The following is an 18,619-nucleotide window of genomic DNA, read 5'->3' as shown; positions in this document are numbered from 1 at the left end:
TTTCTTGCTCCCCTTCCTTCCTTCCTTCCTTCCTTCCTTCCTTCCTTCCTTCCTTCCTTCCTTCCTTCCTTCCTTCCTTCCCTTTTTTCTTTCCCCCTTTCATTCTACCCCCCACCCCTCCCATTTATCTATTTTCCCGTCATTTTTACCCCCTCTCCTTTTTTTTCCCCTTCCTTTTTTGTACCTTCTCCTTTCCCCCTTCCTCCTCCCCACCCTCTTTTGTTTCCCCCTTAATCTGCGGGGCCGGTGACAGATGGGCCGCGCTTCCCTCCATCCCATTGTTGATCCATCCTCGGGCCGGAGCTCCGCTGCTGCCCGGCCCTTTTCCAGCCAGGGATTTTAATTCCTTAAGAGCAAAGCCCCCGGGCCGGGAGGGGAGCTGGAGCAGCCGCAGCCTCCACGCTCCTGGCAACTGGTGGAAACTGGGGCAGCTCTAGATGCTCACGGAGCTGCTGCTCCGCAGGATCCGCTGCTGGGTGGGCTTGGGCGACAGCAGAACTCCTCCAGCACAGCCCCAGTAAACCCAGAAAACAGATGGAATAACGGGCAGTCACAAATCCAGCAGCCACTTCCTTCCCTGCCCGCTCAGGGGGCTGTGGCTGGATCAGGCTCCGAGCTGCTGGGGCTGGAAAATTCTGCTGGGACAGAGTTTGGTCCCTGTCTGATGGTGGGAGTAATTTTTTTGGAGATGTTTTCTTGCCTGGGACAAACATCTCATAAAGCAGGCAGAGCCCCCACTGGGTTTTCAGCGTGTTTTCCCTTTGCTTTTTTCCCCCCCAGTTCTCTTGAAAATTGATTTTTATGGAAAACAGGAGGTGGCAGAGCGTGTTTTCTCTGCCCTCAGCATTGATCCAAGGTGGAAGGTGATAAAATCCCTTTAAGCTTTATTATAGTAAGATATTACAGAGCATGAGTAGGAAAAAAATCTGTGTTTTTTAGAACAGAGACTGCTGAAACCATCCCTCATATTCCACTGTATTAATTATATACCATTATGTATTGTTTTTCTATATTATTGTATGATATTACTATATAGCATTATATCACAGTACTATTTTATTATTGGATTGTTTTGTTGAAGTTTTATTATTATATTATAGAGCTTATATTGAAGCCAGCTTGTTTCTAGTTCCCAAATTCTTGTGGGAGACAAAACCCCTCTGGAGCTTCACCTTGACTAAGGGATGGGTGGTTGATCCATGGGGCCAGCAGGGAAAATCCAGGAAGGGCTCGTGGATGTTGGGCAGGGAGTTGGTGGCTCATTCTCAATTCACAACTCTGTGAAATTTTTATGCTTGTCCTTCTGTGTCCCAGGATTTTGAGGGGGTTGTTACCCACTATTTCCCTGGAAGCCATGCTGGAAAAGCGGGGGATTGTGCCAAAACCCCCTCAACCCTCCTGATTCTGGGGAATAAACCCCCAGTTTTAAGGCTTTCCGTTGTACTGCATGATTTCAGTGAGTGCAGGTAGCAGGTGCCCGGCAGTGGTGATGCTGGCAGGGTGTGGATGGCTGGGGGTTTTCCATCCCCTTTCCCTGCAGGATTGTGTTGATTCCCCATGATTCTGCTCTGATGGATGCATGAGAGGACACACAGCTCCATCCTGGATTGTTTCATGAGCCCACTTCACCTCCTCACTCGCTGCTCAATCCTCCCTGTGCTGCTGGCAGCTCCGGCCCCCAAACCCTGCTCCGGGGTGGAGGAGCTGCTTCCTCCTCGAGCTGCTGGTGAGCAGGACTAGTTTGGGATCAATTTAGAAGGGAAAGAAGCAGCTGAGCCTGGTTTCTTCAGCCCTTGAAGCTGCTGAGGCAGCGAGGTGGGTGTGTGGAGGTAGGGAAGAGCCAGAGGGATGCAGCTCTCCAGGTTATCTGAGGGCACTCACTACAGCAGGGCCAGCTGCATCACGCTGCTGAGTGTTTTTCCCCCATCTGCTTATTAGGATTTATTTCATTCCTTAAATTCCCACCAGTCTGCTGCAAAACAGGGTGGGTGAAATGTGGCCATGATGAGCTCCTGTGCTGGTGTTCTGTGTGTGCCCTGGAGTCAATCCCTCGGGTTTGGGAAAATGAAACTAAAAGAAAAACAAAAATCAAAATAAAGGGGGTTTCTGCCACAAAGTTTTCCTGGGAGGGGTGTTGGGAGTGGATGAATTATTCCCAAGCCCCTGGGGATAACTCATCCATCTGTCATGGCTCCAGATGTACATCCTTGGCTCCATCACTGATGGCTGTGTGTGGTCCAGCACTGCTTCAGCCAGGTGTGGAATTACAAGAGCCATAAGCACACCCAGTAGGAGTAATGGAGTATTTAACATAAGTGACCTTACCTTAAATGCTGAGTGATGCTTGAGCTGCTGGGAGTCTTGCCCGTGGGAGCTGAGTGCCCTTTGGGTGTCTTTAGATTCTCTGCACTGGTTTGGATGGATGTTGGAAGTGGGAATATGCTGTTGTGTCCTGTTGGGAAGTGGGGTTATGTGGTGCCTGCTGTGATCTTTCTGTTTGGGTGTTTTGGGAGGTGGGCCAGGAGGGTGAGGGAGCACCTGGGGAGACCAGGGCTGCTCTGGCATCTCCCTTGGCAGAGGAGTAGGGAAATGATGGCTCTGGAGCAATTAAATTCAAGGCAGGGCTTTTCCAGGAGTGGCAAAGGGACCGTGTCCACCTGCTGTGCTGGTTTCTCTTGGATGTGCCCCTTCCAAGTGCCCTGTGTCCCCTGACAGCCCACATCTCAAAAAACATCCTTTTCCCTGCCTTTTCCTTGCTTGCCCTGGTGTCTGGCCCCATACTACCCAAGGAACTCCTTATCTGCCAAAATCGTAGTCAGGGGCTCAGGGTTTATCTGTGCAATGAGTTGTGAGAGCAGGGACCAGAGTTGGAAGGTCTTGTTTCCCAATGGTTGAAGATTCCTGGTGGGATCAGGTTGTTGGTGTCTTCTTCCACCTCCTCCTGCCTCCTTGTCCTGCAGGATTTGGCCCAAATTCCCTGGGTGTTGGTGGGGCAGCTCCGGCCCCCAAACCCTGCTCCGGGGTGGAGGAGCTGCTTCCTCCTCGAGCTGCTGGTGAGCAGGACTAGTTTGGGATCAATTTAGAAGGGAAAGAAGCAGCTGAGCCTGGTTTCTTCAGCCCTTGAAGCTGCTGAGGCAGCGAGGTGGGTGTGTGGAGGTAGGGAAGAGCCAGAGGGATGCAGCTCTCCAGGTTATCTGAGGGCACTCACTACAGCAGGGCCAGCTGCATCACGCTGCTGAGTGTTTTTCCCCCATCTGCTTATTAGGATTTATTTCATTCCTTAAATTCCCACCAGTCTGCTGCAAAACAGGGTGGGTGAAATGTGGCCATGATGAGCTCCTGTGCTGGTGTTCTGTGTGTGCCCTGGAGTCAATCCCTCGGGTTTGGGAAAATGAAACTAAAAGAAAAACAAAAATCAAAATAAAGGGGGTTTCTGCCACAAAGTTTTCCTGGGGGGGGTGTTGGGAATGGATGAATTATTCCCAAGCCCCTGGGGATAACTCATCCATCTGTCATGGCTCCAGATGTACATCCTTGGCTCCATCACTGATGGCTGTGTGTGGTCCAGCACTGCTTCAGCCAGGTGTGGAATTACAAGAGCCATAAGCACACCCAGTAGGAGTAATGGAGTATTTAACATAAGTAACCTTATCTTAAATGCCGAGTGGTGATGTTGAGCTGCTGGGAGTCCTGCCCGTGGGAACTGAGTGCCCTTTGGGTGTCTTTAGATTCTCTGCACTGGTTTGGATGGATGTTGGAAGTGGGAATATGCTGTTGTGTCCTGTTGGGAAGTGGGGTTATGTGGTGCCTGCTGTGATCTTTCTGTTTGGGTGTTTTGGGAGGTGGGCCAGGAGGGTGAGGGAGCACCTGGGGAGACCAGGGCTGTTCTGGCATCTCCCTTGGCAGAGGAGTAGGGAAATGATGGCTCTGGAGCAATTAAATTCAAGGCAGGGCTTTTCCAGGAGTGGCAAAGGGACCGTGTCCACCTGCTGTGCTGGTTTCTCTTGGATGTGCCCCTTCCAAGTGCCCTGTGTCCCCTGACAGCCCACATCTCAAAAAACATCCTTTTCCCTGCCTTTTCCTTGCTTGCCCTGGTGTCTGGCCCCAAACTACCCAAGGAACTCTTTATCTGCCAAAATCATTGTCAGGGGCTCAGGGTTTGTCTGTGCAATGAGTTGTGAGAGCAGGGACCAGAGTTGGAAGGTCTTGTTTCCCAATGGTTGAAGATTCCTGGTGGGATCAGGTTGTTGGTGTCTTCTTCCACCTCCTCCTGCCTCCTTGTCCTGCAGGATTTGGCCCAAATTCCCTGGGTGTTGGTGGCCATCAGCTGGGGCTGCCTCTGTGTCCCCATGGAGCTCTCAGGCTGGTGGGACCTGTCCTTCCAAGCATCCTCCTTGAACTCATCCCAGGGAAAAGAAAACTTCCCAAAACCAGCTTGCAGCAGCTGCTCAGCTCCTGGAACCTGGCTCTGTGTGCAGGGGGGTGGCTTGGCCAGGAGGGCCTGCCCTGGTGTTGGGAGGGGTGGTCCAGCTGTGCTCTGCTCAGGGCCCTGCAGCTGGACCTGCTGAGAACATTGGGCAGAGCTGACTGACTCCAGGCAGGATTGGGAATGCTGATCTGGCTGGTATTGGAATAAATCATGTGAGACTCCATTTTCTTCATGGTGGAAAAAGGCCATTCTTAATTCACATAACTTATTTTAATACAGTTTTGCAGACTTTGTGTGTGACTCCAGTTGGTCAGTAGTTTTCTTGCCAATTACTTTATTGGTTAGTAACAAGTTGTTACCCTGTATTGATAGGTAGTTTTCATTTTTCTGTCTAACAGTCTAAAAACAGTTTATACAGGTGTTAGTTGTGTTTCACCTAAATAGATTGTTATGCTAATGAACTGCTCTCACTAGGACTGTTGCACATGGGAACTTGCAAAGGGCTGGCCTGGCAAGGAGAGCAGGCTTGGCTTTATGAAACCTTTCTTTATGATTTTCCTACCTTCCAGCAGCAGGGTGGCTCATGGCTCGGCTGGATCCTCCATGGATTGGGCTGTGTCACAACTTGTCACTGCCCAGCACATCTCACAGCCAGGCTGGGGAGATGTCTGGGGGCTCTTAGCCCTGGGAAGCCTTGGCAGGGCTTCCTGTGCAGCCACAGCCAGGTGGGGAACGGAGCCATGGCCAGCTTGGGAATGCAACCACAGTTTGGGAATGCAACCATAGCAAGGCTGGGAATGAAACCATGTCTGGTTGGGAATGGAGCAACAACCAGGCTGGGAGTGAGCCATGTTGTCATGTGTGTTTGGAAGTGCCACTGGATAAGGCTGGGAGTGTTGGCCATCTCCAGGCTCGGGCTTACAAGGATATTTATTTGGGTTTCCCTAAGGAAAGCAGCCCCATGTTGCTGGGAAGTGGTGAGCCTCAGCTGGATGTACTTTTGGAGAGTTCCCCTCAAGGTTTGGCAGGGCTGGCCCTGGCAGGCTGGGGTCCTGTTCCTGGCCCAGAGCAGCGTGGGCAGGGCTGTCTGTGCATCCCTGTGCGGTCATGACTCTGCAGAGGCTCCTTTCAGGAGGTTTCCTTGGAAACCTGACAGCCAGCGTGAGGAGGGAGCATTCCAGAGAGAGCTTCACCCAGTGGTGACCAGGGCACAGCCAGGAGAAATGGCTTTCCCTGGGGATGAGCTGCCCTGGCTCGGTGTGCAGAAGCGGGATGCTTTGGGAAGCTGCCAACAGCTGCTGTCTGATTCCCAGAGGCTTTTCCCTCTGCTGTGAGGTGCCTGCAGACCCTCACCCAGGGCTTTGTCTTTGCAGGAGCAGGAAGATCCAGATCCGAAACATCCCTCCCCACCTACAGTGGGAGGTAAGACGTGGCTGATCCCAAAAACTTCCCGTTCATCTCCTTCTCCAGCAGCACGAGCACATGGTCTGCACGTGGGCCACCCTTTAACTTCCCATTAATGCAGGAGGGAGCCTGAGCTGGGCTCCAGCTCCTGCCTGCTTTTGGGCCAGCTGTGGGTGCTGGGTCAGCTTTGGGACGATGGGATGCAGGTGGGTGGTGCTGGGGGGTGTTTGTGGGTGGAGTGGGCTCCTGCCCTGCCTGCTTGGGGCCTCACCTGCCCGGTTTGCTGCTCTGTCCCCAGGTGCTGGATGGCCTCTTAGCTCAGTATGGCACTGTGGAGAATGTAGAGCAAGGTAAGATGGTCCAGCGTGGTCCTCATCCCTGCAAAATTCCCAGTGCTGCTCCCCAGCTCCACCCAGGCTGCAGGAAGCCCACTGGGCTGAAATCTAGTTGGATAACCAGACTGGCAGCACTGGTCTGAAATGGGTTTTGGACAGAAATCCTGCTGGTGGAGGTGGGGCCCCCTTTCCAGTGATGGGATGATATGAGCCATCCATCCACCATTCCCGGGAGTGCTCCTGGTCCCTGAAAAATTGAAAAAACTATTATCCCTGCAAGCAAAAATGAGCTGAGCGTAGCTTGGGACCCACTGGTGGGTCGGGGATGTCCAGCCTTGCATTCTGCTTGGATCCAGCCTTGGATCCAGCCCAGTCCTTGTGCTGGGGGAAAACACAGAGTGCCCAGGTGTGCCACGGGACAGGCATCTCCCTCCCCCATCCCAGCTGTATCCCCTGCCCTGGGGCATGCTGAGAGCAGCAGTGACACCTCTGCTTCCCTGCTCCAACCCTGCCTCTCTTGCTCCCCGCAGTGAACACAGACACAGAAACTGCCGTTGTCAACGTGACCTACGCCACGAAGGAAGAGGCAAAAGTGTGAGTGGGGTTTGTTTTGGTTTGCCCTTGATTTCACACCACACCAGCTTTCCCAGGGGATCCCAGGTATCTTCCAGGCTTCTCCAAGCTGTCCCACCACTGGGCTGTCCTCTGCCTTCTCCCCTGGCATGGAAGATGGGGTAGTACAGATTAGGGGTTATTTCAGAAGTGGAAACATGGTTCCAAACAAAACGTTTTCTTCCAGTCTTGTAGAGGCCTCAGCCCTGTGCTGGAGACTGGCCACTGAGTAGTGAGCTTATTATTATTAGTGGCCAGGGTGTTTTTTGTATGGTCAAGAGCAGATCCCAGGCCCCAAAGAGCTTTTGTGAGTCCATTTGCTGATGGATGTTCTACCAGCTTCCCATCTGAGTTAACCCATCATGGTGTTGGGTAAGTGAGGACAGAGATGGGGACAGTGATCTGCTGGTCCAGGAGGGCAGAGGAGAATCCTTCTGGTGCCTCCAGCCTCGGCTGGATGTGCTGTGGACCACAGATAAACATTACATGAGTGTCTTAGAATCATGGGGTCCCCTGAGCTGAAAAGGACCCACAATGATCACTGAGTCCAAATCCTGGTCCTGCACAGGACAGCCCCAAAAATCCCACCATGGTCTTGGGAGGTGTGGCAATAAAGACAAAGAGTTTCCCCAGCACAGCAGTGCTCAATGCTTTGAGATAAGAGGCTTTTTTGGACTTAGGAAAAGGATGGTGAAACTGCAGAAGCCCTCAGAGGATGTGGAATTCAGGCCTGGCAAGGAGCTGCTTGTGATCTGTCAGCAGCAGCAGTGGGATGTGGTAGGAGCAGGGAAAGCTGAAGCCAAGCAGGGTCCTGGCAGATGCTAGCGTGGCCAAATATCACAGCTGAGGAGGGGCTTGGGGGATGAGGAGTCCAGGTGCTGCCTCCCAGCCTCATCCATCCAGGAAGGGAGTCGGGGTTCCCAGCAGAGGGGGCACCACGTGCTGCATCCTTCTCCCTGGTGGCTCGGAGCCGCTCTGCCACCTTTGCCATGTCCAAAGAGCCCGTGAGACCATTCCCATGCTGTGTGGTAGCTCCAGGCAAGGGCTGCCCAGGTGAAGGGCAGGTCCCTGGGCTGCCATCCCTCCTCTGCTGGGGGGAAAAGTCATCTGCCAGCTTTGGCATGGCCCATGTGGAAGGGGATGACGCCCCACCAGGCTATGGGTCTTGCTCCTCGTGGGAAAAGTGTGGGGCTCTGGCTTCCCATGGCCACCTTCTCCAGAGTGGGGAGGGAGGGAGATGCGAGGTGGGAACCATGTTCTGTGTGTGGTGGGAGTGCTGGAGGGGAACCCGTCCCCGGGGAGCCCCTCACCACCCCCTGCATCTCCCCACCTTGCAGAGCAATAGAGAAGCTGAGCGACCACCAGTTTGAGAACTATTCCTTCAAGATTTCCTACATCCCGGATGAAGAGGTGAGCTCCCCTCCGCCCCCCCAGCGATCCCGCCGCGGGGGCCACTCTTCCAGGGAGCGGGGCTCCTCCCCGGGGGGCTCCTCGCAGCCCAAACAGCTCGATTTCCCACTGCGGATGCTGGTGCCCACGCAGTTTGTTGGTGCGATCATAGGAAAGGAGGGCTTGACCATAAAGAACCTTACTAAGCAAACCCAGTCCAAGTAAGTACTTCCGATGGTTTTGTTTCCTTCCCTAGGGTGCTGTAGGTCCCAGCTGGGGTTCTCCCTGCGCTGGGGGGCTTTGGAGTGCCAGCCACTGCTGGTTTCTTGGGGTGCAGCCTTCAGGGGGTGGTGGCAGAGCTCAGGTGCTAAACCATTCCTGCTGGCCAGGGTGGTCTGGGTGCAGCAAGAGGGGGATGCGCGCTGCAAAAGGCCTGGAATGGGTTCCTAAAGCCTCATGGGAACAGCTGGGGATGAGGCTTTAGGGAGAATGGCAAGTCTGGGGATAAAATCCTAAAGGTGAATCCTCAGTGCAGTGGTCTTTGTTCTTGGGATTTGCCCTTCCTGCAGCATCCCATATGGGCTAGAGCTGTTGAGGGGAAAGGGATGCTGTGGGAGCACTGCCACAAGAAGGATGGGCTTTTGTAACTGTTTGAAGCCCTTTTTAGCTATTAATGTGTTTATTTTTGAACTAAAAAAGGAAAAAAACCCCAAAAAGCGGGGTTGTCTTGCCAAAGTTTTCCATGTTTCTCTTGTTGCTGTTCTCCTGATCTCACTGCTCATTCTCTGCATGGTTTTCCTGCATGGTTTGTTCCTGCCCAGGTGTGTTTGTGTTTAACCCCAAGCTGTCTTCTCCTGTGCTCATCATCCTGAACCTGGTGATCCCATGGCACATAGGACTCCTGTCCCAGAGCATCCTAGTTCTCAGAGGAGTTTTTAGAGGCAAATCTTTGGTAGTAGTGTGGCTGGAGGTAGAGAGATGAGCCAAACCCTGCCGCTGGGTTGGCAGGAAGAGGTTTGTATGGAAAGGGGGCAGAGGAGGAGTAGGGAGAGGAGCTCTTGGAGCCTGGCTCGCCCCAGGGTGTGGCCACCTGGTAGCTCTGAGCAGATCCTGGTTGGCTGCAAGCCCTTCTCCAGGTGAGTCCTGGTGGGATGAGCAGCAGGTGTAGCTGTGTCCTCACCACCCAAGAACGGAATTTGCCCTTTCCAAGCCCTGAGCCTAGCAAGGAAAGTGGGAAGGTGCAGTTTCTCCAGACCATGAAACCAAAGGCTGTTGCTTGGAGCAGTTTCTGCCACTGAATTATCCCTCCCTGTGGGGTGGCTCCGTGTGCCTGCCCCGAAGAGCCGGTGCCGTGGAGGAAGGTCCTGCTCAGTGCTCTGCCCTCTCCTGCCCTGCCTGCAGTGAGGCACTACCTCTGCTCAGGCTTGGGTGAAGGGAACCCTCAGGAATCCATCCCAGGCAGTCACAGGAGCCCCTGTCCTTCACTTTGGGTGTCACCCCACACTCTGTCCCTGCGCAGGCCACCCTCATCCGCCGGTGATGATCCGAGGGTGGCATCCTGTTGCCTGGCCCCTGCTCCTCCCCAGAGCGATGTTGGCTTCTGGATCCCTCTGGTCACGTTGGATATCCCCTGGTTCCACACACAGAGATCCCAAAGATGCTTCTGAGCCCCAGGAGGAAAAACTGTCCCCAGGCTGAACCATCTTTTTCTGTGAAGAAACGCAGACCAAGAGCCCACCCCAGCAGGTGACCTTCCACAGCCCTTGGAACTCCATGAGGAGAGGATCATGGCTACTCAGCAGCCATGGGATCGGGATAACCCTGCAGGCACACTCTACTGTACACGTGGAGAGGGCTGTCCCTCATGGCAGCCACCCCCTGAAGCATTCCCAGCCCTCCCTAAGGCCTTTTGGAGGCTTTTCCTGCTGCACCATTGGCAAACCCTGTCTCCCCCAGCCCTGGTCATCCCTCCCTGCAGCACCTGGTGATGGGGTGAAGGTACTGAAAGTCCCCTTCTCCATCCTCCTGTTGGAATGGAGCAGTTCAGCAGTGGCACTGGGATGTGCTGGGAGCTTCAGAGCTCTCCCTTCTCCAGCTCTCTGGGGTGGGACGTGCCTGAAAGCAGTGGCCTCTTCCTGGCATCCCTTCTCTCTGGCAAGTGAGCCCACACATCCAGACGTGGGATGGGTTGGTCAGCCAGGAACCTGGCTTGTGCCCCTTTCCAAGGCTTGTGCAAGGTCCTCATCACCTCAGTGCCTCCATTCAGCGCTTCGTGGCACCTGGTCCCTCTCTGGCATGAAGGCTCAGCCATGTTCTCCTCTCCACCAGCCTCAGCTGCTCGTGGGTCCAAGGAGCTGCGTGGCTCCCATCTGTGGGGTTTGTTGGGATTCCTCATCAATTCCCCCTACCTTGGGAGCATCAGCGTGGTCTGTCATCACCTCATGTGGCCATCGTGACGTGTTCACCCTGTCCCCAGCCAAGGGGTCGCAGCAAGTGTCCCTGTACGTGCTGGGAATGGACCCTCCAGGCCAGCCTGAGGGAGCTCCATGGCTTGGAGCACCAACTGAAGCCACGGGAGATCTGGAGAGATGGAGCCTGTGAAGGGAATCACGCTGTCTTCCCTCCCTATTCAGTGCTCGGATGGAACCACTCTGGGGTCCCTTTGGAGCAGGGTTGGCCCTGCCCTTCTCTCAGGGAAAGCTCTCCCAGCTGCTCCCCTTCCACCATCTGTGTTCCAGCGTGCTGGCTCTTCAAGAGTTGACCTGTGCAAACCCAGCTGGACCCCACAGCGTCCCAGCGTGGCACTGTGTGGTGACTCTGCCCCGCAGCCCTTGGCCTGGCATGTGCAGCAGCGCCCTGGATGATCCTGTTGGGACAGGACCTGGGAGACGTGGCCGGAGGGGACCCGCCGTGTCGGAGCTGAGCCCTGGCAGCATTCCAGAGGGACTGAGCTGCCATTTCCACATCTGCTCGGAAGATCTGGCCCTGGCTGCAGCAGTGACAGGGACACCAAGGTGGTGGCCGATGGCAGGATGACCGCACGGCATCACCCTCCGGTGGGAAGAGCGCGTGGATCGCGCGGAGAAGACAGAAAGGCTCTTCCCCCTGTTGTCCAAGGCGCGTGGTTGAGGTGCGGGAGTCTCCTACCCTGCTTTCCTCTCTCCCTCTCTCTCAGGGCTTTGCCAGGTACGGTTGAGCGTGAGGAGCGAGCTGGAGGCCGTGCCTCCTCCCGCCATGAGCTGAGGGAGGACCAGAGGAGTAGAGCACGGTCCCTGCCGCTGCGCACGGGAGCCTTCTGGTCTCCCCTGGAAGGGCGTGAGTACCAGCGCTGTTGTTGCCGGGTGCCTCCGTGTCGTGACAGACGCTGCCCACGGGTAAGTGCTCTCTGTCCCGAAGGACGTGGTCGCTGGACAGCCTCGGGTGTTGTGCGGAGAGAGGCGGAGGTCGGCAGGGCCTCCAGTCCGGTCTCCTGCTCCAAGCGGGACTGGCGTCAGAGAGGATAGACCAGGTTGCTCAGGGCTTTGTCCAGTTGAGGATTTGTTCTGCCCCCTCTATGCACTGGTTGATGTTGTGACACCCCTCAGCTTCCAGGACCTCAGGTCCTACAGGCGAACGCGGTCCAAATCCGATCCAAACCGCCCGAAACCAAACGCTGCCTGGGCTTGCGTGAGCCGGGTGATGGTAGATGCAGCTGAGACCCAGGTTCACCCCAAAGCTTGAGCAAGTGTTGAAATGAGTTTTTCTCAGCTCCTGAGCTCTCAGAAATCTCTGTGTGACCCCAGGCCCATCTGAGGGCTCCTCTCTGCTGGTTGTTTCGCCGCAGGGTTGACATCCATCGCAAGGAGAACGCCGGCGCTGCCGAGAAGCCCATCACCATCCACGCCACGCCAGAGGGGTGCTCGGAAGCGTGCCGCATGATCCTGGATATCATGCAGAAGGAGGCTGATGAAACGAAATCGTGAGTGCTCCTGGCTCAGCCAAAGCGTGGTGGGCCATGGTGGTGGTGGTCCTTCTCCTTCCCAAGACACCCTTACTACCTGTGGCTGGAAATTTCTGTGTTTCCTGGCTGGACCTTTAGATTTGATTTTTTTAAATCCATTTTAGAGCAGAAGAGATTCCCTTGAAAATCCTGGCACACAACAGCCTGGTGGGGAGGTTGATTGGCAAGGAGGGCCGCAACCTCAAGAAGATTGAGCAGGACACGGGCACAAAGATCACCATCTCCCCGTAAGTTCCTGTGACAGACCAAGGGGCATGGCTTCCCACGGTCAGACAGCAGGGTTAGATGGGATATTGGGAAGGAGTTGTTCCCTGTGAGGGTGGTAGATTGCCCAGAGAAGCTGTGGCTGCCCCTGGATCCCTGGGAGTGTTGCAGGCCAGGTTGGACGGGGCTTGGAGCAACCTGGGATAGTGGGAGGTGTCCCTGCCCGTGGCAGGGGGTGGGACTGGGTGCGCTTTCACGTCCCTTCCAACCCAAACCATTCCATGATTCCATGGTTTAATGATTCAGTGAAGTCCTGGTGGACACCAGGCCATCCCATTCTGTCCAACATGGTACAAGCAGTGCTGGAGTTAAAAAACAGAGCAGCTGTGTCCTCCCATGTGCATTCTCTATCCTGGGTGGATGTTCCTCATCCCGGGTGTCGGACAGGTCGAGGCCACCTGGCTCTCACACTGTCTCAGGGGGAGCCCTCAGTTGTGATTTGAGTTTTCCTGGAGTTTTTCTTGGCTTGAAGAAGGAGTGTAACCGTGTCTCTGGATTTCCCCGTGGGGCAGTTTGCAGGACCTGACCATCTACAACCCCGAGCGCACCATCACGGTGAAGGGCAGCACGGAGGCCTGCTCCAGCGCCGAGGTGGAGATCATGAAGAAGCTGCGCGAGGCCTACGAGAGCGACGTGGTGGCCGTCAACGTAAGCTCAGCCCTCCCACCCGCCTGCTCCCGCTGCCGGCGGCCAGAGCTTCAGCGTGGAGGTCAATGTGTTACAGCAAGGCTTGGGCCTCGCTCATCCCTCTGTTGAGAGGCCCAGTACTCCTCCACCTTTCACACCTGTATCCTTGTCTTTCCTTTCCCAGCAACAGGCCAACCTGATCCCAGGACTGAACCTCAGTGCTTTGGGCATCTTCTCCACGGGGCTGTCCATGCTGCCGTCCACGCCAGGGGCCCGAGGGGCTGCAGCTGCCACCCCCTACCACCCCTTTGCAGTGAGTGTGGGTGTTCCTGGTGTCTGGAGCTCTTGGGTTTGGGTGGACACTGTAGCTATAGGAGCCACCTCCTGGGGAGCTCTGACTCTCAGCCATTTTGGGGAGATGCTGATCACAGCAGCAAAGTGGAGAGGGCAGGGAATGAAGGTGGCAGCCACCGAGAAGATCAGCTGCATCCCTGTGTTGTGCTGAGCTGGGTTTCACCAGTGTTTAAGGACTGGCTGTGTCCCAAGGGTGCTGCTCTCTGAAGAGAGCATGGAAAAACCATGTAGGTGGTCTTCAGTCCTGACCCCAGTCCCACCACTGGACTGTGATGGTGTGGGCTGTGTTGTGCCCTGTGGGTCGAGTCTTGGTGGCCACCAGAGCCCCTGGTGTGGCCACAGGGCGTGCAGGGGACGAGCAGCCCACCCTGTGCATCCACTGCCATCAGGCTGCACCCTGCCCTGGCACCCCAGGGGCTGTGGTGTGGGGAGCCAGTCTCCACCCCAGCTCACAGGGGAGGGCTCTCCTTGTTTTTGGGGTGCTGGAACCTGGGCAAGGCTGTTCACAATGCCTGGGCAGGGATGGTGCAGTGCCAGGAGAACAGGATGGCCAAGGTGCTGGTGGAGAAGGTCCATCCCAGGTCACTCAGGCACCATGGGTTGCCTCTGTTAGTCCCTAAATAATTTATTCTGAGCTGTGGGTTAATTTACCTGTGCTGTTTTCTTTCCCTGGAATGCCAGCAGCAGAGCGGGCGGAGGAGGACGGTGAGTGCCTGGGAGGATGTGGGGGGCATGTGGTGGCTCTGGAGGGCTCCAGGAGGCGTGGTTGGTCACTCTCAGCGTGTGGAGGGAGGGTGCTGTGCCTGTATCCACAGCCTTTGGGAGATAGCTGTGGGAATTATTCATGGGTGTGATGGAGAGGAGTGGGACAGGTCTCCTGAAGGGCAGTGTTTGGTGTGAGGTCCTTCACCCCAAAGCTTTGTGTGGCCTTTTTCAAGCCCCCTGGTGAGGCCAGATCTTTTTTCTGATACAAACATCAGCAGGCCAAAGCCAAAAAACCAGCAGTGGGGAGGGACTGGGGTTAACTGGGAGCCCCCATCCCCATTGCAGCCTCGTGCTGTGCCATAGGCACAGGATCCAGGCTGCAGCTCATCCTTGGATGTGCCTGTGCTCTCCTGGAGGGGTTTCAGGGGATGAGGAGTGCTCACTGTGTCCCTCGTGTCACTCCTGGTGGTGACACACTCCCCATGTGGGAGTGGGGGTGTTGGGAAGGGACTGGCAGCTTGAGGACATCACTGATGCCACTGCCCCTCATTTTCTCTCCCACCACAGGGCTCCTCAGCCTATCTGTCGAGTCTGTACGGAGCCCCCGCAGCTGGCGCCTTCCCCCATCAGCACCCCGTAAGTTTGCCTTCCCCAAAAGTGCCCTGGCACCTCCTGCCGTGAGGTCTTCCCTTGGGCACCTTGTGGGAGGGCAGGACCACAAGTCAACAAAACCCAACCCAACCCTGGCCAACCCAGCCCAGCACCTCCTCAAGCCTGGAATGCTGGCAGGGGGAAGCAGCCCCCTGCTCCAGCTGTTCCCCTGACCCTCTGGCTCTTCCGTGCCCTTTGCAGCTGCCGGAGCAGGAGGTTGTGAACTTGTTCATCCCAACACAGGCAGTGGGGGCCATCATTGGGAAGAAGGGGCAGCACATCAAGCAGCTGGCACGGTTTGCTGGCGCCTCCATCAAGGTGAGCGGGAATGAGGGGCTGGGTCAGGGCTTTGTGCCTCAGTTTCCCCTTCCCACTGCTGAGGGTAGAGAAGGGAGCCCGTGGTGAATGGTTTTGCTCCCCAAATGAGTAGAGGCGCCGTCCTTCAGCATCCTGATTGTCAGCACTGCTCGGGTAGGGAGGTGGCTCTGCATGGGGGGGTCCCTGTGTGGGGCACATCCCACGGAGGGGAGGTGTTGCCCGAGGAGGGGTCACACTCACGCTCCTTCCCCGTCCCTCCGCAGATCGCCCCGGCAGAAGGTCCGGAGGCCATCGAGCGCATGGTGATCATCACGGGGCCACCTGAGGCTCAGTTCAAGGTACGATGGCCACAGGGTGGGGGCTGGCTTGGGGACATGGGCAGGGGCACGGTGAGAGCATCCCTTTGGTCCCCACCGTGCCAGGGGGGCTTCTCAGCTTGGGACTATGGTTTTGGGACCACATCATTGCCTATGGGAATGAAGGGCACAGCAGGCCACCTCCAGGATGCTGCCCACCACCTCTGTGTCCCTATTGTGCCCTCTCCAGGCCCAGGGGCGAATATTTGGGAAGCTGAAAGAGGAAAACTTCTTTAGCCCAAAAGAAGAAGTGAAGCTTGAAGCACACATCAAGGTGCCTTCCTTCGCCGCCGGCCGCGTCATCGGCAAAGGTGGCAAGACGGTAGGTGGGGGTGTGTGGGGTTCCACCTGCCCTGGGAATAGAGGGCTGGACATCCCCTTTCCATCCCCTATCCATCCCCTGTCCATCCCATCACCTCTGGCCAGGTGCTCTGTGGTATCAGTGATGTCTCAGTGCCAGCCCCGTGTCCTGGGGTGGCTCTTGGATGGCAGCCATCCCAAGGGGAGAGTGTGTCAGAGCTGGGGTGGCACCAGCAGTGGAGGATTTTGGCTGTTCCCCAGCAAAACCTGGATCTGTCGTTTGCTCAGGTGAACGAACTGCAGAACTTAACGAGCGCAGAAGTCATTGTGCCGCGAGACCAAACCCCGGACGAGAACGAGGAGGTCATCGTCAAAATCATTGGGCATTTCTTTGCCAGTCAGGTAAGCTTTGGCCATGGCTCCCCCAGCATTCCCAGTGTGAGGAAGGCCACCACGCACGGCGTCCCCTGAGCTGCCCTGACTGGTTTCTGTGCACCCAGGATGCACTGAAAGGTTTTTGGCTGCATTAACATTAAAGATCGGCTCGATTCAGCCAAAATCTGTGTCTTGGACATGGGGTGGGAATGGCTCCTGCTTCCCACCTGGGTCCATCTAACCGGGCTGGGTTCATGACTGCGAGGGCATGGTGACACCCCAAAATCTTGAGTGATGGAAGAACAAGCCAAACCCTTGCTTTAGCACTTCCTCACATATCACAGAATCACTTGGGTGCTTGGCCTGGTGTTAAAATCTCTAGAGTTGTGGTGCTGTCGTGCTTGGCGGGGGCTCAGCTCTGGTGTGGCTACCCCCGTTTCTCGCCCCCTTCCCAGACCGCCCAGCGCAAGATCAGGGAAATCGTGCAGCAGGTGAAGCAGCAGGAGCACAAACACGCTCAGGGAGCCGTGGCCTCGCAGCACAGCAAGTGAGGCTCCCGCCAGCACCGCCCGACGAATGTAACCCCCGCCGCCAGCGCCGGAGCCCAGCAGGCCAGGGGACAAACCAAAGAGCGCCGAGCCCCCCGGCAGCCCGGCCGCGCAGAGCCGGGGCACGGGGGGCTCTCTCCATCCCGCAGCTTCCGCCTTACTCCGTCGCCTCCCCGCCGCTCCCCCGTCAGTGGAACTAACACAGGCACAGAGAGGTGGTTTTTAGTTCGGAATTCTCCCCAAACCTGCCCATTCCACCCCGCAGGAGCTGGCCCGGCCTGGGGGGGCCGCGGCGCTCGTTAATTTAGAATTAATATATCAGTAACAAAACTAACGCCGATTTTTAAGTTTTGTAAGATTTTATTTTTTAACTCACTTTTTAAAAATTTTTTGGGGGAGGGGGGGCTGTTTGTTTTTAGCAAAAGCAGGCTTTTCTAGAGGTTTAATGGCAGGAGCTGGTTCATTGGTTCTCTAATGCACCGTAGAGCAGAGCTATAGGATTGCCAGCAGGGAAAAAAATACTAAGTGTTAAAAAGCAATTTCTGAAGGGCTTTGAGAAGAGCAGGGCCTGTAGGAGCCAAGAAGATTCCTCATGTAGGAATTGTTCCTCTCCTTCACACACCTTTTCCTCTTTGCTTTGGACTCGAAAAGTGGGGTTTGCATCTGTTCTGTCCCCCCTTTCTGTCTGTCTGTCCTCTCTCCATCACTGCCCAGCACTGACATCCCTAGAGAATGATGGGCAGCACCAGCCCTGCCCACTTTGGACTGGGATCTTTGTGGAAAAGATCCCTGTTGTAGGGAGAGGAGGGGGAAATGGGTGAAAAAAACCAGATTTACAAGAGGTTGTCAGCCCAGGGCTGGAAAACCCAACCGGCAAAATTGGCTTCAAATGAAAAATAACCCAAATAACCCTCCCAAAACACACACAGAGAAAAACTACCTCAGGTTTTCGTACCTCAGCACCTTGCGCTTGTGTTGCCCTTTTAGAGATTTTTGTATGCCTTGTAAAACTGATAGTTGGAGCATTTTTTTATTTTTGTAATAAAAAAAAACCGAGTTGGAAAAATGATCTCGACCAAGTCAGCTGCGAGGTGGAAGAAGGAAACCATCCCCCGTGTCCCAGAGCTCTTCCGTAGTCTCCTGCAAACCGAGAGCCAGTGGCTGTTCCTTCGGAGAAAGCTTGAGAAATGGTTAAAAAGAACAAAAAAAAAAAAAAAAAAAAAGGGAAAAAAAAAAAAGCCAAACACAATTTAAAAAAAAGGTTTAAGCAAATCCAAGTGATGGATGGAAGCGGTGGAAGCCGACGGGCAGAGCAGGGATGGGAGCGGAGGTGCCGGTGCCAGCGCCGCTCCCGTGGGCTGCAAATCCGTGTTTTCCTCTACTGCAAAGTGTTCTGTGAAAACCAACCCGAGACACCAACAAAAAAGAGAAATATATCCAGCTAACCAGAGCCTGAGCCTGCTCTCTTTTCTTTGGGGTCCCTTGCGGTGGTCATGGCTGGGAGCTCCTCCCTGGTGCCCAATTCCCTGCTGCCAGGGAGGGAAGGGCTGGATGGGGGGTTGTAGGCATTGCCAGGTGTAGTTTTACCCTGGGACCTGGGAAGTGTTGCCATCACAACATCACCTCTCCCTCCCTGCAGATCCCTGGATAAACATCCAGTGGGGAGAGGCAGTAAATGGGGCTGGGATGGCCTTTGGGGACAGGGTGGGGCTGCCTGGGATGCTGACAGGTGCCACAATGAGGGAATGCTCCTTCATGAGCACCAGAGCCAGGCTCTTCCCTCCCACCCCTCCAGCACTGGGAATGCTGCTCTGGTGGCACCTGGGACAGTCAAAACTGCAGCCCCAAACACGAGGAACCAAAGGGAAGGAGGGAAGGACACCTCAAACATTCACAGCTGCTGCATCCTCATGCTCAGATCTTCTGCATCCTCAGAGAATATTAATTACCCC

The 18,619-nt window shown here is 55.4% G+C and overlaps 1 protein-coding gene across 2 annotated transcripts in view; it reads left to right on the top strand.

Annotated features, from left to right (window-relative positions):
• Positions 1–18,117, top strand: part of IGF2BP2 (insulin like growth factor 2 mRNA binding protein 2) — a 25,498-nt gene extending 7,381 nt beyond the window's left edge. The window contains exons 3-17 of one of the 2 annotated variants that reach the window (XM_041416280.1): positions 5,803–5,851; positions 6,132–6,183; positions 6,699–6,762; positions 8,118–8,390; positions 11,993–12,127; positions 12,274–12,396; positions 12,946–13,081; positions 13,245–13,373; positions 14,096–14,119; positions 14,687–14,755; positions 14,972–15,088; positions 15,352–15,426; positions 15,635–15,766; positions 16,033–16,146; positions 16,575–18,117. In XM_041416280.1, coding sequence (XP_041272214.1) covers positions 5,803–5,851; positions 6,132–6,183; positions 6,699–6,762; positions 8,118–8,390; positions 11,993–12,127; positions 12,274–12,396; positions 12,946–13,081; positions 13,245–13,373; positions 14,096–14,119; positions 14,687–14,755; positions 14,972–15,088; positions 15,352–15,426; positions 15,635–15,766; positions 16,033–16,146; positions 16,575–16,670 — 1,588 coding nt within the window. In that variant the 3' untranslated portion in view covers positions 16,671–18,117. The remainder of the gene's footprint in view (positions 1–5,802; positions 5,852–6,131; positions 6,184–6,698; positions 6,763–8,117; positions 8,391–11,992; positions 12,128–12,273; positions 12,397–12,945; positions 13,082–13,244; positions 13,374–14,095; positions 14,120–14,686; positions 14,756–14,971; positions 15,089–15,351; positions 15,427–15,634; positions 15,767–16,032; positions 16,147–16,574) is intronic. The other variant, XM_041416282.1, reaches the window with a different exon arrangement.
• The last annotated feature ends 502 nt before the right edge of the window (positions 18,118–18,619 follow it).

This window comes from Onychostruthus taczanowskii, unplaced genomic scaffold (genome assembly GCF_017590055.1).
Source record: "Onychostruthus taczanowskii isolate IOZ18803 unplaced genomic scaffold, ASM1759005v1 scaffold51, whole genome shotgun sequence".
NCBI lineage: Eukaryota > Metazoa > Chordata > Aves > Passeriformes > Passeridae > Onychostruthus > Onychostruthus taczanowskii.
This window is presented reverse-complemented; position numbering and strand designations above follow the sequence as displayed.